General features: G+C 60.4%; 2 protein-coding genes across 10 annotated transcripts; one reads left to right on the top strand and one right to left on the bottom strand.

Moving 5' to 3' along the window:
• Positions 1-9: 9 nt before the first annotated feature.
• Positions 10-20,001, bottom strand: LOC102929557 (RING finger protein 145). 9 transcript variants are annotated; one of them, XM_043544990.1, is made up of 12 exons: positions 19,644-19,995; positions 12,075-12,183; positions 11,510-11,601; positions 10,244-10,474; positions 8,362-8,537; positions 7,864-8,004; positions 6,061-6,243; positions 5,224-5,431; positions 4,981-5,040; positions 3,566-3,922; positions 2,901-2,963; positions 10-2,013 (listed from the first exon to the last, which is right to left on the bottom strand). In XM_043544990.1, exons 1-12 carry the CDS (start codon positions 19,807-19,809, stop codon positions 1,823-1,825), a joined length of 1,977 nt encoding a protein of 658 aa, XP_043400925.1. In that variant the 5' UTR covers positions 19,810-19,995; the 3' UTR covers positions 10-1,822. The 9 variants fall into 9 exon arrangements, with proteins under 9 accessions (XP_043400925.1, XP_043400924.1, XP_043400926.1 ...); XM_043544989.1 differs by lacking the exon at positions 2,901-2,963 and having other exon boundaries at positions 6,061-6,343; positions 10,244-10,479; XM_043544991.1 differs by lacking the exon at positions 4,981-5,040 and having other exon boundaries at positions 5,284-5,431; positions 6,061-6,343; positions 10,244-10,479.
• A 973-nt stretch (positions 20,002-20,974) lies between these two features.
• Positions 20,975-22,994, top strand: CENPB (centromere protein B). Its single transcript, XM_037898458.2, has 2 exons — positions 20,975-21,119; positions 21,153-22,994. Exon 2 carries the CDS (start codon positions 21,205-21,207, stop codon positions 22,534-22,536), a length of 1,332 nt encoding a protein of 443 aa, XP_037754386.1. The 5' UTR covers positions 20,975-21,119; positions 21,153-21,204; the 3' UTR covers positions 22,537-22,994.
• Positions 22,995-24,666: the final 1,672 nt, after the last annotated feature.

The following is a 24,666-nucleotide window of genomic DNA, read 5'->3' as shown; positions in this document are numbered from 1 at the left end:
ATCCACGCAAACGTTCCGTGTTTTTAATTGCACTTTCGTAGCCACTCTGTGCTGTTTGCCGTGTCCACCTCGCGGGACGTCGCCGGTCCGAGTGCAAGCAGCCCACAGCGCGACAGCTTGAATGGGAATCTGATCACCCGAAGGTAACACAAATAAGGCTTCTTAGCCGGTCGGGGTCCCTTCCAAAGGGAAGAGAGCTGACAGCGATCAAACACCTCGCATCCACATGGATCCTACACGCTGCGCAGACATGCCCAGCCCAGCTGTACGAAGGCCCGTCCATCTCCGGTAGAAGTCACGGCTTCCTTGGAATTACTAATCCCTGAGGCTTTAAAAACGAAAGGGGTTTTCTATTCAAGTTTCATCACATTCCCTTGGGGCCTTGCATGGGAAAGGGACATCGACCTGTGGTAGATAAATACTTCACAGAGGGCAGAGTACAGAATGGGGGAGACTTCACAGCCTGTACTTGCTTTGCCTACCACTGGTATGCAGCCACCTCTGGGGTGAGACATGGCTGCTGTTAGTGCACAGCTATGCGCCCTTGTGTCACAGCAGCCTGGCCCCTCCCCTGCCAGGGCGAACTCCTCTGAGAGCAGAACTGGCCTGATACAGGGAGAGGCTTTGCGGGGCATGCTGCAGGCTGAACCAGCAGAGGGAAAGGGACACTGCCCTGCCCAGGGCCCAATCCTGGGAGGTGCCGAGGTCCCCCCAGGAGCCTTGTAATAGCACTGGTGCAGCAGGCCACCTCCCACCGCAGACAGGCCCGGCCTGGAGAGCACAGGGCCCGCCCAGATAGGTTCCTTCTCCCTTCCTGCACATGGTCCCAAGCAGCTGCAGGACGCCCGAGTCACGCCAGAGCCACCAGGCTAGTGCGTCTCGGCCTCTCCCACTTCGGCAGGGGGAAGGGAAGGGCAGGTGCCACCGGCTGCCTTCTGGCTGAGAACCCCTGCGCTGGGGCAGAGCCCAGATAGATCCGGCACCAGCTTAGCAGCAGCAGCCGAGTGACAGGGAGCCAGCAGTAACACGCCTCATTCTGTAACCGTGGGCAGCCCAGCCCGCTGGTCCCTGTTCGTAATGGAGCACGAGCCATCCAAGTGCCTCCCGGTTGTTTCTGCGCAGCCGGAGCAGGGCTGGGCTGGGCCCTGCCGGCTTTCTAAAAGCCATGCTTGCTTCTTCCCAGCAGGGGGCGCTCCGGCATTGCGTACGGGGTGGGCACACTGCACTGGGGGCTCCGGAGCTGCAACAAGTCTGCAGACGGGTGCCAACGGGCGACTCAGGCCCGTCCTCTGGGGGCTCAGTGGGCGTGTTCCAGGGCAGGACACGGGGCGTTACACTTCCCAGCCCGGCAGCGGCTGTCACGCCCCCTCTGCTGGCACCGGCCACGCCTGGCACTCGCTGCGCGCTTGGATTGCAGGCAGGCGCCAGCCCAGGCTCCGGGGGTGGGGGGCCGGCGCCCCAGGCTGAACGCTAAGAGAGGCAGTGGCGGCTGTCGAAGCCCGTGCTGGCCCCGGCTCCTGCCCCCCCTCCATGTTCTCCGCCCCACTCCGGAGGGGGCGGGGTTCCCAGCAGGGCCGTGCGCCCCGGATTGGCACGCGGCTGTGGAGCGCAGCCCCCTCGAGACACTGGCTGGGGAGTCCTGCTCTGAGCGGGGTCCATGGGCTCGCCCTCCCCATGGGGCACAGCTTCTGGGAGCAGTCCGGCCCTGCTGGGCTCTGCCAGCGCTGGGTTCTCCTGCTCCTGCCAGCTGGACTCCCCGCCCTCAGCGGTCCTGCTGGGGTCTGGGGTCCTTGCCCTTCCCGCAGCCCCGGCGTCTGCATTCTCAGGCGCCCGCTCCTCTGGGATGGGCTCCGGCTCCGCCCGCTCTCCCCCGGCTGGCTGCGGGCCCTCGGTGGCCGAGGGCTTCACCGGCTGGTGGCACATGGGGCAGGTGTCCTGCACGTACAGCCACTTGCGGAGGCAGCCCGTGTGGAAGAAGTGGCCGCAGTCGGTGATCACGGCCATGTCCATCTCCTGCCCGGCAGAGGAAGGAGGGGTTAGTGGGGAGCCGGCCAGCACAGCCAGGGCTGGGACAGACACCGCTGTCCCGCTGGAACGGGATGGGGTACGAAGATCCGGTCTCCAGTCACCCAGGACAGAGCCTGGTTCAAGAGGCCGTCCCAGGCTCCCTCGTGCCATCAAGGGCAAGGGGGTGTTATGGGGTGCTGCCAGCCCTTACACCAGCCTCTCCAGCATGGCTGGCACCCCAAGACGAGGAGCCAGGAAATGCCCCATTACCCAGCACCCCTATGCCTGCCCATTGGCCCTCGCATTCAGGGTCCCTAGGAAGTCACCAGGAGACGTGAGCCACCCATCCTGCTGGCCAGCTGCACCGTGAAGCACCTGCCAGCTTGGGCTGTCACCAGAGGCCCCCTCACTGGCATCCTTTGTACCGCACAAGGCACGGGTCTCACCACAGATCAGCGAGCTCCTGTTCCAGGCTGTCTGCAGACTCAGGCAGTCAGTGCTGCATTCCTCTCCCTCAGGCCAGGTTTTCTAGGGTTCCCTTCTCAACGGTAAGGGCTCAAATCCTCGTCAGTGTGCAACTCTACTGCACGCCCATGGAGCCTGGAACACGTGGGCCTGGATTCCAGGGCAGGTGCACACGCGGCCTGGGGCAGTTACGGGGCCCACGTGGCATAACCAGACTCAGCAGAATCTCATCAAAGAATAAAAGTTTCTCATGCTCATGGGCTTGGAGCACACTTGCCAAACGGGCCCGAGTGTAACGGGAGCTGCAGCGCCCGCCTGTGAGTCTGCAGGCAGCCTGAACCCAGGAAACTCCCCTGCCCCCTAGCAATGCTGAATGGATGCAAGAACTGAGCAACTAACTGCCCAAGGTTTAGCCCAGCGGTTCTCACCTTCTGGGTCGCAGCCCGTGTGGGGTGGGGTCAGGCCAGCTGCGGGCAGGGTTGCAGCAATCACTAGGGGGTGGAGGATGGCATTTTACAAACTGGCGTCCTCCGCACATTGTGACCTCGCACCGATGGTGCACGCCAGGTCACGCCGGTGTTCTCCAGGCTGCCTGGGGCCGCAGGGAGCAAGACATCCGACAAGGGGGCCATGCAGGCGACAAGTCTGGGGTCTGCTGGGTCAGTCACTGCCCTTGATCTCGGTGCGAACCCCCCCCCCCCCCGACCCTCGCAGCCTGTTCGAAGTGGATGCAACCCTCCCCCTGATCTAGGGCATGTGGAGGCCAACTGAGGAGCTCCTTGAACCCCCAGGAAACCACCTCCTTACGCAGAGCCGGTTGGGCTGGGGTAGGGGGCCCCCTGGATATACGCAGTGCACTCAAGGGGAGAGGGGTTTCTGATCTGGACAAGAGAACTCGCCCCGTCCCCCACACAGGCTCATCGAAGAGCAGGGGCAGGTTCCCGAGCAGTGACCTACTCGGCGGGGCAGTGGAGTCGGTGCAGGAGGAGGGCGCTGGAGACCCCCTCTGCATCGAAGTGGGAGTCTCCGTCCCCGCTGGTGAGCGAGGGCACCACATTGCCATCCCGGGGGGAGGAGGGCGCGGCTGGCTCACCTGGAAGCAGATGGCACACACGTCGTTGTGGTCCCTCAGCTGTCCCCTGGTGGCCCTGGGCAGCGAGTTGATCTTCTTGGCGGCCTCCCTGCGGAGCAGGAAGCTCTTCCAGCCCGACTGGGCCCGCAGCCACACGTTGAAGTAGGAGTGGATGATGATGACAGAGGCGCCCATCCAGCTCCACTCGCCAAAGATGGACTCCCAGGTGCCATAGGCCACCACGCAGACGGCCACCAGGAACTCCAGCACCCGGCTCACCGCATTGACATAGTAGATGATCTCGTCCGTCTTCTCCAGGGGCGCATCCTGGAACAGCTCTATCATGAAGAGCGCGTAGACGAAGAGGGTGCCCATCACCTGGTGCAAAGGGTCAGAGAGTGGGGATGATGCTCGGCTGCCAACAGCCACCGGGCCAATTAGCCCCACGCCCCTCGCAGGGGGCAGATGCTAGAAAGTCAGGTGACTTTGGTTACCACGACTGTCACGTGTCCCTTGGCAAGGTCCCCCCCAGGGTGGGTGGGAAGGAAACGAAGGGGTTGCGGGCGACGTGTCACTGCAGGTCGGAACTGGCCAAGGGACAGGGGATGCTGAGCGGCCAGGTTTCGGGGGCGAAGGGTTCCCAGCGAGGGCACAGGGCTCCGTGCTGTGGCCACTCTTTACCAGTCAGTAACGCTCTGAAAGAGGCCAGCGGGGAAGTCACAGCATTTGCAGAGGGCACAAAATGTAGGTTGGCCAGGAGTGGAGGCGGCTGCGAGGAAGTTCAGAGGGACTCAAGCCAGCCAGGGCAGCACCACGGCAGCTGGGATTTGAGGGGGGCAGGTGCTCGTTAGCAGGAGGGACAGATGCTGGAGGGAACAGACTCCAGCTGTACCCGCAAGGAGGGGAGCCCGCAGCTGGGGACCTGGATCGGTAGAAGAGGGATCCGGCTGTACCTGCAGGGAGGGGCACATGCAGCTAGGGACCTGGATCAGGGGGAAGAGGGACCCGGCTGTACCAGTACGGAGGGCAGCACACAGCTGGGGACCCAGATTGGGGGAAAGGGGACCCAGACATACCCACAGGGCAGGAAGCATGTGGCTGGGGACCTGAATTGGGGGGAGAGGGTCCTGGCCATAGCCCCAGGGAGAGAGGCACGTGGCAGAGGACCTGGACTGAGGGAAGGGGGACCCGGCCGTCCTGGCAGGGAGGGGAGCACATGGCTAGGGACCCGGACTCGGGGGAGAGGGTGAGACGAAGCAGGGTGTGATCAGAGAAGGGTAACAAGAAGAATTTCTGCTCCAAGCTGGGGGACTGCAAATGGGGAGGTGAGCATGTACCTGGAGACCCTGATGGGGGGAAGGGGACCTGGCTGTACCTGCAGGGAGGTGAGCAGGGACCTGGAGACCCTGATCGGGGGCAGAGGGGCCCAGCTGTACCTGCAGGGAGGTGAGCATGCAGCTGGAGACCCTGATGGGGGGAAGGGGATACGGCCGTACCTGCAGGGAGGTGAGCATGTACCTGGAGACCCTGATCGGGGGCAGAGGGGCCCAGCCGTACCTGCAGGGACGTGAGCATGTACCTGGAGACCCTGATCGGGGGCAGAGGGGCCCAGCCGTACCTGCAGGGAGGTGAGCATGTACCTGGAGACCCTGATCAGGGGCAGAGGGGCCCAGCTGTACCTGCAGGGAGGTGAGCATGCAGCTGGAGACCCTGATGTGGGGAAGGGGATCCGGCCGTACCTGCAGGGAGGTGAGCATGCAGCTGGAGACCAGGATCAGCAGCCAGAAGTCCATGTGGAAGAAGCGAGCGATCTTGTACGCCATGAAGCAGGGGAAAACCAGCAGGAAGAGGCACAAGCTGAGGCTGCGGAAGTGCTTCCAAGGGCTCCTGGGAAGAGGAACAAGTCAGAGGCCTGGCCAGTCCACAGCTCAGCCTGCAGGGCTCCGGCGCTTCCCCAGAGCCCCCTGCGGCGCCCCAAGAATCTCTCCCACCACGGAGGAGAGGGCTGCGGAGCCTGCCGGACCGGCTGGGAGTGAGGGAGACGCACAACACTCTGCCCGTCCCCGCTTGGGCAGGTGGAACTAAGGGAGGTCTGTGGGCCCAGCCAGTTCTGCCCACACTGCTCTGCATCCCATACAGCTCCTCGTGGCCGCTGGGGACTCTCCCTTGAGCCGTGGCACCGTCTCCCAGCCAGGGGTCTCAGCAGCTCCGCGAGGGCCAAAGGGGAAGGCAGCGGCATCACTGCGCTCAGCAGTAGCCTGTCCGAGGGCCTGATCCAGAACCCAGTGACGTCAACGGGACCCTTTCTGGAGTGGGCCCTGAGAGAAGAGGGTGCTGCATCAAGCCCCAGGCAGTCCCGAGGGGCGGCCAGGATTGTGCCTGGTCTGGGGAGATCCCCGTGCAATGAGCCCCAGCCATGGGGAGGGCTGGGACTCTGGCTAGGTGGAAGCTGTGCCGGATCCAGGTGGGGCCGGATCCTGCTGCCCCCGAAGGGAGGCTGGGGGATCGGGTGCTACCTGTTCTGCGAAGCCCCCAGCGCCAGCACGATGGGGTCGGCTATCTCGATCATGGACTGCAGGGTCGACGTCACCACGATGAAGAGGATGATGCTGAGGAGGAAGGTTCTCTGCAGGATCTGCAGGTCCAGCAGCCCCGTCTGGAGAGCCAGCAGCAGCAGGGTCACGCCCTCCGTCACACCTCTGCCAGGCGAGCAGGAGAAGAGGGCATGGGGCTTCAACCAACAATCGCGCGCCCGCCGGAGGCATGCGATCACCACCGCTGCGTGTGCAAAGCCAGGACCTGCTAGTGCAGACGGCCAGGAGCATCACCGGCTATTTGAGCAGGCGGCCATGGTGACCACGCGTGCAGTGACCAGTGCATGAACGCACACGCAGTGCTGCATGCCGGGACTCAGACCCTGCCCAAATCAGTGACAGCCAAGCTGCCGTTCGCACAGTGCTGTCACCAGGCAATGCCCTCGACTCGGGGGAGCGGTGCTCACAGCCCAGATCGCCAGGGAAGGCAGCCCAAACTCCCAGCACCCAGCCAGTCACCTGGGGCAGGGCAATCTGCAATCTGCCTAAAACAACATTTAGGGTGAGAAACTCCTACTTGTAACCCGTTTCTGTAGTATTTTAAACTTATATTTCATCTTTGTTTTATTTGCTGGGTAATCTGCTTTGATCTGTTTGCTAGCCCTTATAATCACTTAAAATCTATCCTTTGTAGTTAATAAACTTGCTCTTGTTTTCTCTAAAACCAGTTTGTGAAATCCATAACGGGGTGGGAGGGGCAAAAAGCTGTGCATAACTTCCTCCACACTGTGGGAGGGAGCGAATTTCCTGAGCTTACGCTGTACAGTTTTCTGTGCAGCGCAAGACAATACAATTTTAGGTTTGCACCCCAGAGGGAGTGTGCACTTGAGTGCTGGGCGATACCCCTAGCTGATTCTTCCCGTGCAGAGCTGATTTCAGTGTCTGTGTCTTTCTGCAGCTGGGCGTGTCCCTACCTGTGTGTGTGCTGGAGGAGGCTTGAGGGCCTGGCACAGCAGGACAGGGTAAGGAAGCCTGGACTGGTGGAACGGGTGGGCTCAGTGCGACCCCAGTACATCAGGTGGCACCCCGGAGTGGGGGTTACCCATCACACACGGATCCTGTGCATCAGTCACACCCCCCTCTCCGTACAGCTGCCCAGCACTTTGCCTCAGGCCGATAATAAGCTGCCCAGGCTGTGGGAGGTGTTTTCTCTCTGCCATGCAGCACTACGGGGTCACAATTAACCATGCAGGTGCCCAGCCCCAGGGGAGTGTGACTGTGGGCAGGAGAGAGACAGATCCAGCTCATGGATCACAGAGACAAGAAGGGAGAGCGGAGAGAGTGCCCCCACCGCACCCCTGAGGAAGACGGCATCCTGCCGCCCAAGGCAGTGCAGGAAGCCCTGCCCCTGGAGCCCGCCGGCAGCTGCCAGGGGCATGTGTGTCCTGCGATCAGAGCAGTGATGCAGCATGCCTAGGCAGACCTGAGCTAGCTTGCATCTTGCGCTCTCCAGTACCAGTATCCGGGAAGCCACGACAGCATGGGCTGGAGAAGCCCGCCTGGGGTACGTGTTTGAGCAGCTTGCCCATGCTGCCACTGCTCGTTACTGGAGCGAGCTCGATCCAAGCCAGCTGGGGTACGTCTAGCCGTGGTGCCATCGCACCTCCGGCTGCAGTGCAGACATGCCCAGCACAGTCACTCGCAGAGCCGCCAAACCAGAAGCCAAGCCTGCGGCTTCCTCAGCCCCAGCACGGCAGCGATGCCCGTGCCCCGGGGGCCCCTCACCTGTGCATGACGTTGCCATTCTGGAAGGCGTCGTAGCCCAGCAGGTAGAACTTGCAAAGGTTGAGCACGGCCAGGGCGAGGTAGGAGACAGTGAAGGTCAGGCCGAGGAGGGAGTAGGGCGTGCCGCAGCACTCCGCCACGCTGCCAACAGACCACACGGCAGGGTGAGACGCTCCTTTGGGAGGCCCCGGGTCCATCCCCCTGACCCATGTGGACAGATCCCCGGGAATGGGCTAGGAGAGCAGGCAGGTATGGCACCGCCGCAGTAACACCAGGGGGCAGTAAGGAGCCGGACCTGAATTGCTGAGGTCCAAGCAGGCCCTGTATGCCACGTCCCTTATCTCAAACCCTGGCAACAGACGAGTTGCAGCCCAGAATGGCCTAGATCCCCCCCACCCCACCCCCACAGGCAGCCTGAGCCCACTGCTCCCTGGATCAGCCCCGGCGGCCCTCCAGGTCATTCCACCCCCTGCCCCAGCGCGGGTCGCCCCCTCCTACCTGCTGAGGAAGATGAAGAGCAGCCCCTGCTGGGCGAGGAGGCTGTTGGAAGAGGCCAGGAACGAGTAGATCTGGAGGGTGAAGAGCACCAGCCAGAAGACAAGGAAGAGCAGCGGGATGGCCCGCTGGCTCCAGAGGGACATGGCCAGCGCCACCAGCCTGTACATCTCCAGTCCCTGGGGAGGAGGCGCCAGTTAGCCGGCGCTGTCACACAGCCTGGGCCGGGGGGCTGCCGTGGGGATCTGCTCTGGAGGAGCGTCTGTGGGGGATGAACGTTTCCCAGCTCTGTGTGCTGGAGAGAGAGCCCCAGTCCAGCTGCGGGAGGGGTGTGTCTGATCACGCACATCGCCAGCCGGTGCCTCCATCCCCCCTCTGGTGAGAGTGACGGAGTCAGAGCGTCCAGACACGGGACTGCAGGGACCGCCGGGCTGGGGAGCCAGACTCCTGTCCCAGCTCAGCGGGCAGGTTTACAGGGCACCTGGGGGCAGTGTTTGAAGTGTCCCTAGCTCTGGGCTCACAGCCCTGGAGACAGAACCCCGGCTGCTCCCGGAGCGTGCCCTGCCCTCACACCAGCGAGCCACATCCCTGCTCCCCAGCGGCCAGAGGGGAGTCCAGAGCTCCTGGCCCCGCCCTGGGGACTGTCCGTAAGGAGGTCGAAGGGGCCCAGTTCCGATGGTGGTTTGCATGAAGGGTCTCAGACTACAATGGACTCAGATTCATCAGCCTGTCTCACACACAGCACCTCACAGCCACCCTGGGCTCGACAGGAACTAGGCCTCTGAGCTGAAAGGTCCCATTGCCCAGCCCCCTGCGCTAGCCAGCTGCCCTGCCCTGGGGCCAGATGGGAGACAGCGCCCGCTAGAGGGGAAAAGACCCTGTATCTCCTCCCCTCACTCCAGCCAGTCCCCCCAGCCTGGACACCCCCTCAAGTGGCAAGGCCCCATGTCTCATCCCTACGGCTACGATTTTGTCACGGACATTTTTAGTAAAAGTCAGGGACAGGTCACGGCTTCCGTGTTTTTTTCTTTATTGCCCGTGACCCGTCCCTGAGTTTTACTCCCTAGACATTCTGCCAGGGATGTTTTAGGAGGGTCCAGCTGGAAGCTGCAGGGACCCCATTGCCCAGTGGCTGGAAGGGGTCCCCCTGCGAGGTTGGGAGCTGCAGGGGACCCCCTGCAAGCACTGAGCAGGTCCAGGGCTCCTCTGCCACAGCAGGCTGGGAGCTGCAGCGGCAGGAGGGGGCTGCTCATGGCGGCTGAACGGCTGCGGGGGGCCCCTGAGCAGCTCTGGGGTCCGTCTGCTGCTGCCAGCGGCTGGGAGCTGCGTGGCGGGAGGGGGCTGTGGGTGGGCCACTGCAAAGGGGACCCCTGCCAGCAGCGGTGGCTGGGCAGCTCAGGGATCACCGCCGATGGCAGCAGCCAGTCCATTGCGGGGGGTCCCGCCACCCACAGCGGTGGGAGGTCCCCTGCCGCCCGCAGAGGCTGGGCTGCTGCAGGGTCCCCCGCTGCTGGGAGCGGCTGGTCAGCTGCGGGGCCCCCAGTGTCACGGAGGTCACTGGAAGTCACGGGTTCCATGACTCCATCTTAGCCTTACTCATTCCCCCACCCTCCCCAAGTCAGCTAGTCTCCCACCCTAGAGGGGCAAGGCCCCGTGTCTCATTCCCTGCCCCGCTGAGCCCGCCAGTCCCCTGCCCTGCAGTTGGATTGGAACCAGTGCCCCCTATGGGGCAAGGCCCCATGTCCCATTCCCACCCCCCTGACCTGGCCGGACCCCTGGACCAGTCTGGTTTCACTGTGAAGTGCCCAGAGCTACCTGCCTGAGGGCACTGCCGGACCCACTCATCTCCCCCCACCCGCCCTCTCCCTGCATGCCAGCCGCTCACCTGAGCCATCTCCCTGCACACCGCAGCAGCCAGATGGAAGGGAGCCAGCAGGTGGGAGGCAGCCACATACAGCACCTCCACCACAGTGACGGAGGTGGCAAAGGCGTTGACCATGGGAAGCGCCTGGAGGGGGAGGCCGCAGAGCCGGGCCAGCAGCGGGAGCAGCGGGGCACAGAACAGCCACACCTGCTTGGTCTTCATGAGGAGGGCGCAGAGCGTGCTCACGAAGATCTGGCCTGGCGGGAAGGCGAGAGCAGGCCCGTTAGTGCAGCTGGAGCGCGCCGGTGGCTCACAGCCGGCCCCTGCCCACATCCCCCGTCGCTTCCCTGTACAACCAGCGTTCCCAGCTGGCACGATGGCTGCAGCCCACAGCCTAGGCAGCATGGCCTAGTGCTTAGAATGCAGGGCTGGGAGTCACAACTCCTGGGTGCTGTTCCCAGACCTGCCACGGTCTCCTTGTCGGGCGTGGGTGAGACACTGCCCCACCTGGAACAGGCCATTAATGCTGCCCCCACCACCAGGGGCCAGTGGGAAGTTTGCTATTCAGTGATCGTGGATGGTGCTTTGAGATCCTCAGATGAGAGGTGCTGGGTGAAGGGAGACACATCACCAGCTCTCCCAGACACTGCTGCAAGCAGGCCTGGGCTCACCCTCCTCCCCAAGGCCCCCAGACAGCTGCACAGAGGCTGTACGGGAGGGGCTCGACCTGCACCCTGCCTGCAGGGAAGAGTTCCCCACCCAGGTTACAAACGGCCACCGGAGGGCGCTGTCCCCCTGGGTAGCCCTAAGCTGTGTCGTTTGAGGTCAGTTGGGTAGTTGTCAGTCTGCCCTACACACCACCTCGCCCCGGTTTACAGCATGGTGCCGGTCACTCAGAGACGCTGCTCAGCCAGCAGTCAGGCTGGACTCCCCCCGCGCTCCCCACTACGCTGCGTGAGCGGGTGTGCCGTGGTCACACTGAGAGGCCATTAAAGGGCCACCCCGACCCTTACCAGGTGCCAGCCGCTGGCTAGAGAGCCTGTGGGTCTCTCGGCTCCGCTCCTTGGGAAGTGCTCCCTGAACAGGCGCTGGGGGCCCCCTGCATGCTCTGCGGCCGTTCCAGTTTTTGGTGGGAGGGATCCCATGGGAAAACCCTGACGCTGGGACACGCCCCCTCCCTCAGGCTGCGGGGCTTCCATCTGATCCCCATGCCAAAGGGGAAAATGGGGTGGCCCCACAGAGAAAGGCGTCTCAGGAAAGGGCGGCCACAGGGGCTTGCAGCCTCACCTGTCAGGGCGGTCATGAAGCGGCTGAGCACCACAGGGTCCTGGTACACAGCCCCCTGGAACTCATACTCCATCTCATGGCGCAGGTAGTCCCTGGAAGGAGAGGGGTGGGGTCTTAGCAGCAGGTGCCTCTTCCTCCCCTGCCCGGCCCTCCTGTCAGCCCCACAGTGCCCCAGACTCACTCTAGTTAGCCAGAGCCCCAGGTATGCACCTGCGATCTTCTACCGAGTCCCCGCACCAGCGAAACCCAACCCACCTTCCTCTCCTGGCTCCTGACCACACCGCAGGGGCAAGCGCTACCCCAGGGCCAGGAGTCGGAGCCGCCCCTGCAGCCAGGAGCCGTGAAGTCACGGCCCGAGAGCACGTGTCTCCAGTCCCAGCTTCCCCCGGACCCAGCTCTCCCTCGGGGCTCTCCTCCCAGGGTACCAAGCACTGCTGCGGGGTGCACCGCTAGCTCCCACACCCTGCAAGAGCCATGTACGCCGCGTGCCCCTGCCAGGGCCGTGGTGAGTGCACAGAGCCCCCGGGGCAAGGCAGGTGGCTTGCAGCCAGGTCGCCGGGCTCACCTGGCCGTCTGGTGCCCCACGAACAGCAGCAGCAGTGTCAGGCCATAGAGGTAAAGTCTCACCAGGGATCTGACTGGGAGCAGCAGCACCCCCACACACAGCATGTGGCCTGGGAAAGAGAGAGAACAGGTCAGCCAGCCGTGCCTGCCGTCTCCCATCACTGCGCTGCCCACCCACTCCCGAGGGCACAGCCAGAAACAGCACCCAGCGCTCAGAGCTAGCCCCGCAGGAGCGCCGGTCTCTCCTCTTCAAGCCTTTTCTTGGGGTCTCTCTGCCCCATCCCCCATCCTCTTACCTGAGCCAGGAAAGCAGAAACCAGTTCAAACTCAGCCACGTGTGTTACGATGCTGCACTTTCCCAAACAACTCCATCTACAAGCTACACACAGGGGGGGCTTCGCCCACCACTGAAATGCAGCCACCTCTGGAGCAGGGCGCGGCAGCTGTTGAACAGCGACACTGAACAATGGGAAGTGGCTATCACATGTTGCAGGGGCTGCAAGAGGGCAGAACAAGCTACTGACTCCAAGGAGAGGGACCCACCCACTGAATCCCTAATGCCAGCCGGGGTTTGCTTGCAATTGTCCCACCCAAGACCTAACCAGCTGTTAGAATATAGATATTCGGGCTGGCCTGTAAAGGCCTACACATTAAGAACTTAGGTGTATTTTTATCACTTAGCTAGTTACAGAGGTATAAAACAAAGCCCTGGCCGGGATGATTTAGTTGGGGATTGGTCTTGCTTTGAGCAGGGGGTTGGTCTAGATGACCTCCTGAGGTCCCTTCCAACCCTGAGATTCTATGATTCTATGAAAATCACAGTCTGCCTGTGTATGGGTCTTCTCTCCCTCGGGTAGTGTGAGGCCTTGTTCTTAGGCTAAGGCCTCTGGCTAATGCTTATGCTAATGCTCTGGCTTATGCAGGGGCAGCCATAAGCTGGGAAGGGAACGGTCACATCCTCACATCACAAGCCAGTCACATTGAAATAAGGTGGTACTGGGCTCTTAGGAATACAATCCTGTCCTGATAATGCCCATCACCACCAGATAAAGATGGTTAAAGAGAACTTAGTTTGATAGCACCCTGTCTGGTGAGAAATCCCTTCTCAATGACTGTGGTTGTGAAACCCTCATTTCTGTATGTTTTATCTTTATGGCCCCCACTTTTCTATTGTTAATCTGTATGGTTCTCTGTTTCTTTTGTCTGCTGTATAATTAATTTTGCTAGGTGCAAGTTAATTAGGGTAGTGGGATATAATTGGTTAGAGAATTACGTTACAATATGTTAGGATTGGTTAGATAGATTTCAGTAAAATGACTGGTTAAGATATAGCTGGGAGTATTACTCTATAAACTGGGGTCAAACAGGAAGTGGAAAGGAAATTGGAATCATGTTTGCTAAGGGGGCGGGAAACGGGACAGGGACACAGGCAGACTCTGTGGCGTCAGAGCTGGGAAAGGGGTGCGACATTATTAATATGATCTGGGACCGTGTAGATCGGGATGGCCAACCTGAGCCTGAGAAGGAGCCAGAATTTACCAACGTACATTGCCAAAGAGCCACAGTAATACATCAGCAGCCCCCGGTCAGCTCCCCCACCCCGCTCCCAGCGCCTCCCACCTACCGACAGCCCTGCCAATCAGTGCCTCCCCCTCCCTACCCACACTTCCCAATCAGCTGTTTCCTGGCGTGCAGGAGGCTGTGGGGGGAGGGAGGAGCGAGGGCACGGCAGGCCCAGGGGAGGGGGCGGGAAGAGGTGGCGTGGGGGCAGGGCCTGTGGCAGGGCCAGGGGTTGAGCAGTGAGCAACCCCCCCCCCCCACCCCGCACATTGGAAAGTCGGTGCCTGTACAAGGAGCCGCATATTAACTTCTGAAGAGCCGCATGTGGCTCCGGAGCGACAGGTTGGCCACCCCGTCACAGGTCATTGTTGCCACCCCGGTTATGTATTTGCAGCAAGGAATGTACAAAGGTTGTCATGGGAAGAGGTTATGATTTGCTGGTTATAATTATGCTAGCTGTATGTGCGTATCATTTGTGTATTTGAAGTTATGAATGTGAGCTCTGTACTTGTATCTCAAATGTATTTGATTCCAAGTAGCCTCAGGGAAGCATTTGGTCAGCTTCTTGAGAAAGGACTTTTCTCAGTAAGTGCCCAATAAAGAAACACTTAACTGACAATGAACTTCGGGAGACGCCAATCCACATCTGAGCTTTCCTGGGAACCTTCAAACTAACATGTAAACAATGGTGTTGGCGTGTAAAGAACTGAGTCATGCGTGGACATGTGACTTGCCCATGTGACTCCAAACTCCATCTTGCTGCTGAGATCTTCCACAGGGCAGAGAATATAAAAGGCCCTGAAAACCCTTCAGCATGGTAGGTGATCTGCAGCAAACCAACAGCTCAGGGTTATTTTTTCTAGAGCGTCACAAGTTGCCTGGAGCTTTACACACAATTCTAGCCTGGTCGATAGTTTTAAACTATTTCGGATAAAAAAATCACACACACACACCCCCCACTCCCAATGAAACAGTAATACTAGGATAACGGTGCCTTTGACTGGTACAGCTTATACCCCGCCTACGTGGACCAAGTCACACGGGTATCTGCATTTTTATACTGGTACTGCTGAGACCACGTATTTTGGGGGGGAACCCTGGGGACACTGGCATAGTTTAAGCAGCACCTGCATTTAGACAAGCCCCTCACAAGACACTGTCTCTGCCCAAGGAGCTGGCAATCTAACAGACAGGCAGAAAAGAGCAAGATGAAGATGCAAGAGGGAAAGCGAAGAGCTGGACGATTTCACATAAGCACTCCCCACTGGGACAGGGCAGCAGCACGGACCCAGCATGGTCCAGAGGTGTCGGACTTTGAGGGCTGTGTGCCTACAAAGGAAGCACTTTTAGGATTTCCAATCTATTCCCTACAATTCTAGCATCCTCCATGACTTGTAGAGTCATTTATGCTACTAACGTTGTACTTTACAGGCAGGGCCGGATCAAGTCTCCTGTGGGCCTGGGGCTATTAGATTTTGTGGGGCCCCTGTATACAAGTCTTTTTCCTGGGAGGGAGTTTGGTGCAGGAGGGGGATGGGGTGGGGGATAGGGGTGCAGGAGAGGGTGGGGAGTCTGGGAGGCAGTTTGGGTGCAGGAGGGGATTCTGACCTGGGGCAGGGGGTTGGGGTGCAGGAGGGGGTACGGGGTCTGGGAGGGAGTTTGGGTACAGGAGGGGAAACTGGCCAATGGGAGGTGTGGGGGCAGCATGCAAAGACTCCTTCCCTGACCCCATGAGGGGCCGCAGAGATGTGCTAGCAGCCAGCCGCTTCCAGGAGCGGCATGGGGCCACGGCATGCAGGCAGAACTGCCTGAGTGCCTCTTTTAGTGGCCCGGAGATCACTGCCTGTGATTTATTTTTGCGGGGCCCTCTTGAGCTGGGGCCCTGGGCTGCAGCCCCTAAAGCCCCTGTCTTAATCCAGCCCTGTTTACAGGTGGAGAGATTAAAAAAACAGTCCCAAATAATTTTGCATTTTCAACTCGTTAAAACATTTCTAACAAGTTTATCTGTAGGCCATGTAGCACCAGAGTCTGGGATGCCACGGGGTGGATTAGAGATTTTTCTGTATGGAATGTGGCAGGCACCATGTCTGGACGGCACTGGGTTGCATATTTATTTGCACTTGTTCAAATCATGTCATTCTGCCACCCGTGAGCACGCCCACTGCAAACTGTCCCACGCCACTGGGTGGCTTACACACATGGGCCATCTGAGTCTGGCACAGCCAGACAGTGCAGCCCACTGCAAACATGCATTTATACCCGCTGCAGCAGCCTGCACCCTCCGCCCCGCTTCCCGGATACATCCTCCCCCGGGAGGAAGCAAAATCCACAGTCCCTCCATGCCAGCAGGTGAGGGCAGGTGCAGACGTTGGGAGTCAGACAGGGGCCCGTAGGTCCACGCCACAAAGCTCCGCTCCCTGTCTACATGGGTGCTGGTTCCCTCAGGTGCAGCAGATGAATCCGCCACTGCGTGGAATCATAGGCCATTCCCCGTCTCCAACAGAGCATGGGGCGTGACAGCCGGGGATACCAAGGCTGGCACAGCTGCTGTGAAGCAGATCCACTGCTACACTGCAACTGAGGCAGGGGGTGGGGGTCCCCCGCCTGGAGAGTCTTAAGGCCAGTTCAGCTTCTGCGGTTGGGTGCTGGGAACGGAACCGGCACGGACAATGAAGGAAAAACCTTTGGTACTGGATCCATCTAGACTCTCTGTACCCCACCCATCCCCACGGAGCCTGGGTGCCCAGTTCCAGGCCCCAGTGAACCCTGCGGCTGACTCATGTTACTCAGGAGAGCTCCCTCCTCTGCAACGGGCACCTCCTCCCCTGCGGGCTGCATCAGAGGCAAGAACGAATCTCGTGATGCAACAGGGCACAGGGCGCAGCCACGCAGCAAACGAGCTGCCTGGAGAGAGAGATGCCACGGGACCAAGAGGCAGGGCAGACTAGCTGCTGAATCTCCCCCACCGAGAAGAGTTTGAGCTTCAATTACCCCCTTGCTCGCCTCTGCATGGACATCACGACGCTGCCCCAAGACCTTCTCTCCTGGCCTCCCACTGAACGTGCTCTGCCAGAGCCCCTAGCAGACGAGCACAGCAGGGCTAAGGCAGAAGGACCACAGCCAGTCTCTAGCCCTCTCTCTCCTCAGCCCAGCAGATCTCGGTGGTAATGGAGAAACTGGCCCCGCTTGCCCTAACAGATGTGCTGGCGTTGGGCGGGGGTCAGCTAGGGCCTCTCTCCAAGCAGCTGCACCAGTGTGGGTCATCCGGCAGGCCAGGAGGGAGCAGCTGCCTCTTCCCTGTAGGCCCTCGGGGTTCTGGCCAGCCTGGGCCCCAGGTCTCGCACCCGACAGAGTCCCCGCCCTGCAACCGTAACTCACAGAGCAAGGCCCAATGACACTGGAGGGCTGGATCAGTTTCCTAACACTGTGCCTTGGCAACCGGCCTGTCTGCGGCAGGATGAGTTGTTCTGTACCTGGCCTTACAAAGCCAGGCCTGGAATAGCGCATTCAGGTGTGGGCACCTCAGCGTGTGATTCCCTTACCCGCTCTGGGCCTCACTTCCTCTCTCCGGCAGCCTTGGACTCAAATCCTTCCTCTACGCAGGAGCCACCACTGCACTAGAACGGGAACCCTGCATGTTCTAGTAAAAATGGCACCACGGGACCCTGTGTTCATTGCCTCTCAGGGACGCCTGAGCCAACAGGCTTGGATTGCAAGTGAACGGGTTTTAATGAAACCTGCCAGCCCTGCAAACTGCCCTGGGACCCGACCATCACGCCAGGTCCTCCCTCCTCACACAGCAACAAGAAAGCGTCTGCATTTAGAACGTGGGTAATGATTCTCTGGATGATGAACGAATCAAACCCATAAGAACAGCCAGACTGGGTCAGACCAATGGTCCAGGTAGCCCGTGTCCTGGCTTCCCACAGTGGCCAATGCCAGGGAATTGCCTTCAGAGGGAATGACTAGAACAGAGCAATTATCGAGTGATCCATCCGTTGTTCTCTCCCAGCTTCTGGCAGTCAGAGGCTAGGGACACCCAGAGCATGGGGTTGCAGCCACGGCTAATAGCCATTGATGGACCTATCCTCCAGGAACTTACCTAGTTCTTTTCTGAACCCAAACCCAGCTCCCTCACCCAAGGCAGCATCCACCCTCCAGAGCTCACGAGCCAACAGAACAGCTCCCGCTGGGCCGGGAAGGAGCCAAATGGAGCTAGTTACACGCCGGGCGCAGACTGAGGAGGAAAGGGCTATTCTGCCTATTCTGTTTGCAGTGGAACCGTGCTCCCAGCTAACTCTCCTGGGAAAACCTGCAAACCAAAGAACTTTATCGTGCTGTCAAACTGCCAGAGACTGGAGCATCGAGGACATGGAGGCCCCCGGGCTTGCCAGTCACATCAAAGCTTGTGAGAGGTGTTGCCTAGACAGGTACCTGGGGGCAGAAGAAGCCGGGCTGACCCCTTGGGTGCCTTTCTGTCCGGGCCTATAGTTAGCTACCGTCATTGGGCAGCGAACGAAGCAGGGTCCCGCTGCGCTAGGGATCAATCCACCAGCAATGTGACAGGCAAGAGCTCCACCCAAAATACGACCCATTCAGAGCGCTCTCACAAGCTGGCCTGCCATGCACATAGCTTAGTCTGACTTCTGTATTTGGGGAATAGGGGACACCACGGGGTGGCTAATGCGTAGGAGCCCCCGGCTAGGGAGCGGGGGGGAGGGGGGTGCCTTGGAAGCCACAGCTGGAAACCATGCAGCCTCCAGCGCTTGGGGTGGGGGATCCCCACTCCCACACATGGGTTTCCTGCTGACTCAGAGCCAACCCCACTCAGTCACATGGTGCCGCTGGGCCCCCTACATGAGTGGCAGCTGGCGGAGCCCTGACCTCGGGGGCCAGGCAATCTGCGCCCCACGGGGAGAGGCAGGAACAACGGCTGGGCGCTGCAGGCAGGGGGCGCTGCTTTCTGGGGGAGCACACTGAGGGCAAGGGAGAGCTGTGGCCGGGGATGGGGGGGGTCTGACTGACTTGAGCTGTTGGGGGGGGGGCGGCTGAACCTTTAAATTGTGCCCCCCACTATCCACACCCACAGCTCGGGGGAGGGGGGCAGCACCCACCATGGTCACCCAGGACCCTGCGCCCCCATCCAGACAGCGCCCCGCTCCTCCAGCGCCTTCCCGGCTCCCACACCTACACCGTGGGGAGCGGTGGTGCATGCAGACCCTGGCCCAAGCACGAAGCGCGCCCTCCGGATTGGCGCAAAGGAGCAGTGCGTGCTGGGACTCGGTCTGCACCTCCCACGCGTCCAGAGGGAACACGAGGCTGGGCGGCCCCGACCCCCCCCCGGGGCCTCGCCGTCCCCGCCCGGGCGCTCCCTGGGAGGGCGCAGAACTCGCCGCCCGGAGCAGGGCCGCTCCCCCCGCGCCCCCCAGCCTCACCCAGGTAGTAGGCGTGCCAGAGGGAACACGAGGCTGGGCGGCCCGACCCCCCCAGGGGCCTCGCCGTCCCCGCCCGGGCGCTCCCTGGGAGGGCGCAGAACTCGCCGCCCGGAGCAGGGCCGCTCCCCCCGCGCCCCCCAGCCTCACCCAGGTAGTAGGCGTGCCAGAGGGAACACGAGGCTGGGCGGCCCCGACCCCCCCCGGGGCCTCGCCGTCCCCGCCCGGGCGCTCCCTGGGAGGGCGCAGAACTCGCCGCCCGGAGCAGGGCCGCTCCCCCCGCGCCCCCCAGTCTCACCCAGGTAGTAGGCGTGCCAGAGGGAACACGAGGCTGGGCGGCCTGACCCCCCCAGGGGCCTCGCCGTCCCCGCCCGGGCGCTCCCTGGGAGGGCGCAGAACTCGCCGCCCGGAGCAGGGCCGCTCCCCCCGCGCCCCCCAGCCTCACCCAGGTAGTAGGCGTGCCAGAGGGAACACGAGGCTGGGCGGCCCCGACCCCCCCAGGGGCCTCGCCGTCCCCGCCCGGGCGCAGAACTCGCCGCCCGGAGCAGGGCCGCTCCCCCCGCGCCCCCCAGCCTCACCCAGGTAGTAGGCGTGCCAGAGGGCGCGGCGGCGCCAGGGCGCCTCCTCCTGCTGGGGCCGGAGCAGCTCGGCAAAGGCCTGGACGTCCCAGCGGTAGAGCAGGTCCAGCAGGACGACGCTGGGCACCCGCAGCGCCACGTTGGCCACCTCCTCCAGCCGAGGCATGGCCGGCCCGGGGGGGCCGAGGGGGGCCGCCTCTCCCTAGGGTGCAGGCAGGTGTCCTGGGGTCTCCCTCCCCTGGGGGTGCGGGGCTCAACCGGGGGGTCTCCCTCCCCTAGGTGTGGTCCCAGGGATGGGGGGGTCTCGCTCTGTGGGGGGCAGGGCTCAACGGGGGGGCCGTCCCGTGGGAGGGGCCCTGTCCCGCGGGGGAGGGGGGGGCGCTCAGCGGGGGGGGGGAGGGCCCTGTCCCGCGGGGGGGGGGGGGGCGCTCAGCGGGGGGGGGCCCTGTCCCGCGGGGGGGGGGGCGCTCAGCCGGGGAGGGGGGCCCTGTCCCGCGGGGGAGGGGGGGCGCTCAGCCGGGGAGGGGGGCCCTGTCCCGCGGGGGAGGGGGGGCGCTCAGCCGGGGAGGGGGGCCCTGTCCCGCGGGGGAGGGGGGGGCGCTCAGCGGGGGAGGGGGGCCCTGTCCCGCGGGGGAGGGGGGGGCGCTCAGCGGGGGGGGGAGGGCCCTGTCCCGCGGGGGAGGGGGGGCGCTCAGCCGGGGGGGGAGGGCCCTGTCCCGCGGGGGAGGGGGGGGCGCTCAGCCGGGGAGGGGGAGGGCCCTGTCCCGCGGGGGAGGGGGGGCGCTCAGCCGGGGAGGGGGAGGGCCCTGTCCCGCGGGGGAGGGGGGGCGCTCAGCGGGGGGTCTCCCCGTGTCCCCCCGCGGGATCTCACCTGACGGGTCACTCCGGGGGGGGGGGGTCTCTCCCTAAGGGAGGGGGGCGGGGGGTCACTGCTCGCGGCGCGGCGGCTTCTCTGTCACTTTCACTTTCTCCCGTTCCCGCCCCCGCCTCCTCCCCCGCCATAGAGAGGCCGCGCCGGAAAGCCTGGCGCAGGCTCCCAGTGACGCCTCGTCGGCCATCTCAGGTAAGGGCAGCCGCCTGCGGCTAGGGAGGCCAAGCTGGAAGCCGCCATCTTCGATAAGAGCACGATGGGGGCGGCCATCTTGGATAAGGGCAAGAAGGGGGCAGCCATGTTGAAGTTGCTGGTGCTGGGTTGAGGAAGGCGCCATGTTGGATAAAGGACAGGCAGGGGCAGCCATGTTGGATAAGGGCCAGGCAGGGGCAGCCATGTTGAAGCTGCTGGTGATGCTTGAGGAAGCCGCCATGTTAGATAAGGGCAAGGCAGAGGGGCAGCCATGTTGGATAAGGGCAAGGCAGGGGGCAGCCATGTTGAAGCTGCAGGCATGCTTGTGTGCAGCAAGGGCCTTGCGTAAGAGCAACCACAGCGTGTGAGCGCCATTCCCTCTGACAGCGCCTTGTAACAACAGCCTGGCCGCTGGTGGGTACAGGCCCCATCAGTGCAGGCGGGACGTTGCCCCCGCCACCCCCTGGCATCGCTTGGTGTGGGGCGAACCCAGACAACATGCCAAGGAGTCTCTCGCTGAAGGAGAAAGCGCAGATCGTCCGCGAGTGCCAGAGGCCGGGGGCCACTCAGAGCCAAGTGGCCGCCAAGTGGGAGTTGCACCGGTCGGTCGTGTGCCGGATCTGGCAGCAGAAGGAAAAGCTGTTGGCTGACTACGAAGCCGGCCAGTCGAACGGCTGCCGTAAGCGCGGGCGGGAAGGAAAAGCCCCTGCGGTCGATCGGGCTCTCTTTACCTGGCTCAAGGAGAAGAGGGCGCAGGGGGCACGGCTGGCTGGACCCGCAGTCAAGGAAAAAGCCCGTCAACTCGCTGCTTCCCTAGGGCTGAACGATTTTAAGGCAAGCGACGGTTGGTTTACCAGATGGAAGAAACGCTTCAATGTCGCCTGCAAAAAAGAGCAGGGTGGAAACCAGTCAGCGGGCAAACCCGCATCTGAGCAATGGCAGTGCGAAAACCTTCCTCATATCCTTGAAAAGTTTTCTCCGGCTGACGTCTACATTGCTGATGAAACAGGGCTTTATCTGAAAGGGCTCTGTGACAGAGGACATGGAGAAAATAATGAAAAGCTAGAAGGAGGGAAAGCGGCAAAGGACAGGGTAACTGTGCTCGTCTGTGCCAACATGGATGGGAGTGACAAACGCCCACTGTTCATGATCGGGAAGTTAAAACGACCCCGATGCTTTCCAGAGGATTTCAGGAAACTTCCCCTCAATTATGTCAGTTCAGCGAATGCCTGGATGACAGGTGAGATTTTCATCAATTGGCTGAAAAAGAGGGATCGCCAGCTTTGCTGGCAGAGCCGTAAGATATGCCTCTTCCTGGCTAACTGCTCCATACATCCTCAAGGAGTGGTTCTCACTAACATTCAGCTCGAATTTTTACCCCCTAACGCTACATCTTTGCTGCAACCTATGGCTCAAGGTGTCATTGAGAACATGAAGGGACATTACCGATCAAAAATCGCCAACCGGATTAATGTTGCTCTTGATGTGGACCCCAACGCAGATGTTCAGACAGTCCTGAAAACTGTAAACTTGCTAGATTGCGTTCATCTTGTTGCTGAGGCCTGGCGAGATGTAAAGCCGACAACAATTTCCAACTGTTTCCGGAAAGGCAAATTTGTTGTGCCAGAGGAAGGTGGGCGAGACGAGGATATTGCAGAGTCTGACGACCCCCTGACCGATGTTCCACTTCCAGTCAACATGGAAAAAGGGGACTTAGTAGCTGCTGTGGCCGTGGATGAGGATCTGCTCACGTTCAGAGAGCTAAGCGATGAGGAATTACTGGGAATTACTGCGCGCTGCAGCAAGGCCAGAGAAACCAGGTTGTGTTGATGAAACGTATCATAATCCAGAGGATAATCAAGAGAGTGAGGATGATTTTGATGAAGTTCCACCCCCGACAAACTCTGAGCTGTTGAAGGCTTTGAACACACTTCGGCACTTTTCGCAGCTAGAGGGACTTGGGGACAGGGTCTACCGGGCTCTTTGGTACCTTGAATCCCACCTTCAAAACAAAATTGTGGCAGAGAAGAAGTAGAGCAAATTAAGAGAGTTCTTGCACCCCAAATGAGTGAGTTCCTCCATGCTGCGTTTACCGGTTGATACACTGATGTGGAATAGTACTTTAATTTAGGTTATTACAGTGTTATTAGCAGATGCCCGTATCCAGGGTGACTTACACAACATTACAGTACATGCCAGTACAAAAAGTGTCTATGAAGGGTGTTGTTTGTTGTCATGGTTGATGTTTGATTGTTCTTAAAACATAAACAGAAAAGTTGATACTTTTATAACTGTTAATTAAGGCTGCTTTCTTGCTACAATGTGGGTGTAGGCGACAAATGCAGACTGGAGCAGCTGTTCAACATGTACAGTGCGTACGCTGATGCACATAGGCTGTATTGTGTCAGTTCTAGGCTGTTTGACACATCAGAAAAACCGGGCTGCCTTTGGTCAGATGACACTCCCCATAACAGCAACAGCCTCTTAGGAGCAACGTAGCAAAAGGGCACCGATATGTTGCTACTAGTGAGCATGTACTGTCAGTCTCGCTCTACTACTCAGAAGGCAGCCATCTTGGATGAGAGGGGTTCGTAGTGGCCATCTTTGATGAGAGCAGCCTGAGTAAGACAGATCTTGGATGAGGGCAGACCAACTAGGGCTTCGAGGGGCATCCATCTTAGATGAAGGCGGATTCCCTGAGGTCTGAAGGAGTGGCCATCTTGGATGAGGGCAGACCACCTAAGGCCTAGGGGACAGCCATCTTGGATAAGGGCATCCAGCCATCTTGGATGAGGGCAGCCTGACTAAGGCCTCAAGAGGCTGCCACATTGGATGAGGGCCTCCATGTCCCCATCTCCCAGCTGTGACTGTGCCCCAGCTTTGTTCGGCTCAGACTGCCCAGGTGCCTGCAGGCTGTCAGGGAGGCTGGGCAGGCAGCCTGAGGCTTGTGCCCAGGTGTCAGGGAACCGAGTTGGAGCCTAAGCCGCAAGTGGAGGATGATCCTGGTGGGGGGCGGCCCAACAGAGCACATGCAGCTGCAGGGCTGAGCCCGCAGGCCAGACTGTGGGACCGGAGCATGGCCCAGAAGTGTTGCCTGATTTTAGGAGATTAATAATATTGTTTAGATAACATGGGTTATAGGCTCGCCAATTAATCTGATCAGAAGATAATAAGATTCTTGTCCCAGAATCAGGCTACACAGCATTTGCAAGGACCCTCAGGATGTATGGCAAGGACACTCACACTGAGAACAAAATGTAGCCTTAAAGACTTCTGTTGAGACAAAGGGAATAGTAATCAAATAATCAATCAATTACGAAACCATAATATTGTTCTAGCAGTACATGTGGTATTATATACGATAAAGGTTTCTCAGTTAACACACTCGCACCCTTCCTTGATAACCTGGTGATAAGAGACAAAGGACCAGCCTCGTCTCTGGCATGCCAAGAGAGTCTGATGGTTCAGGTTTCTCAAATTTTGAGTGGGAGGTGAAGAACCTAGTTGAAGCTAGAGCTAAAGACTGTAGAAGCTAACTTACAGTTACTTAAGAACTAACAAGGACAAACCAAACAATGAATGAACTGAACTGCACTGCACTGACACGGTGGACTGTCCTTCTGACAGCGCCTGAGCACTGTGTGCCCAGCTTCCATGTCCAAACTTAATTTCCTCACCGAAATATCAGGTGCACTTACTCTACAGGCTGGTATGTCCTTGCATATTGATGACCATTTAGCTCATTCTCACCTCAGTTTTTTCTGGCTGCACCAGTTATTTCCATGTTTTTTGTGGTGTACCTGTTAAGTCTGAAAAAGGCCATGAACGTAGGTGGTCATATCTACACCAACTTGCTTTAACTTGCTCACTTCTCTATGTTAAAGGCCACACACATACATACACTTTATGCTTTAGCTCAGCACCACCTATCTCGGCTGACGGTCTCCAACATGTGTCTGC

This window comes from Chelonia mydas, chromosome 4 (genome assembly GCF_015237465.2).
Source record: "Chelonia mydas isolate rCheMyd1 chromosome 4, rCheMyd1.pri.v2, whole genome shotgun sequence".
Taxonomy (NCBI): domain Eukaryota; kingdom Metazoa; phylum Chordata; order Testudines; family Cheloniidae; genus Chelonia; species Chelonia mydas.
This window is presented reverse-complemented; position numbering and strand designations above follow the sequence as displayed.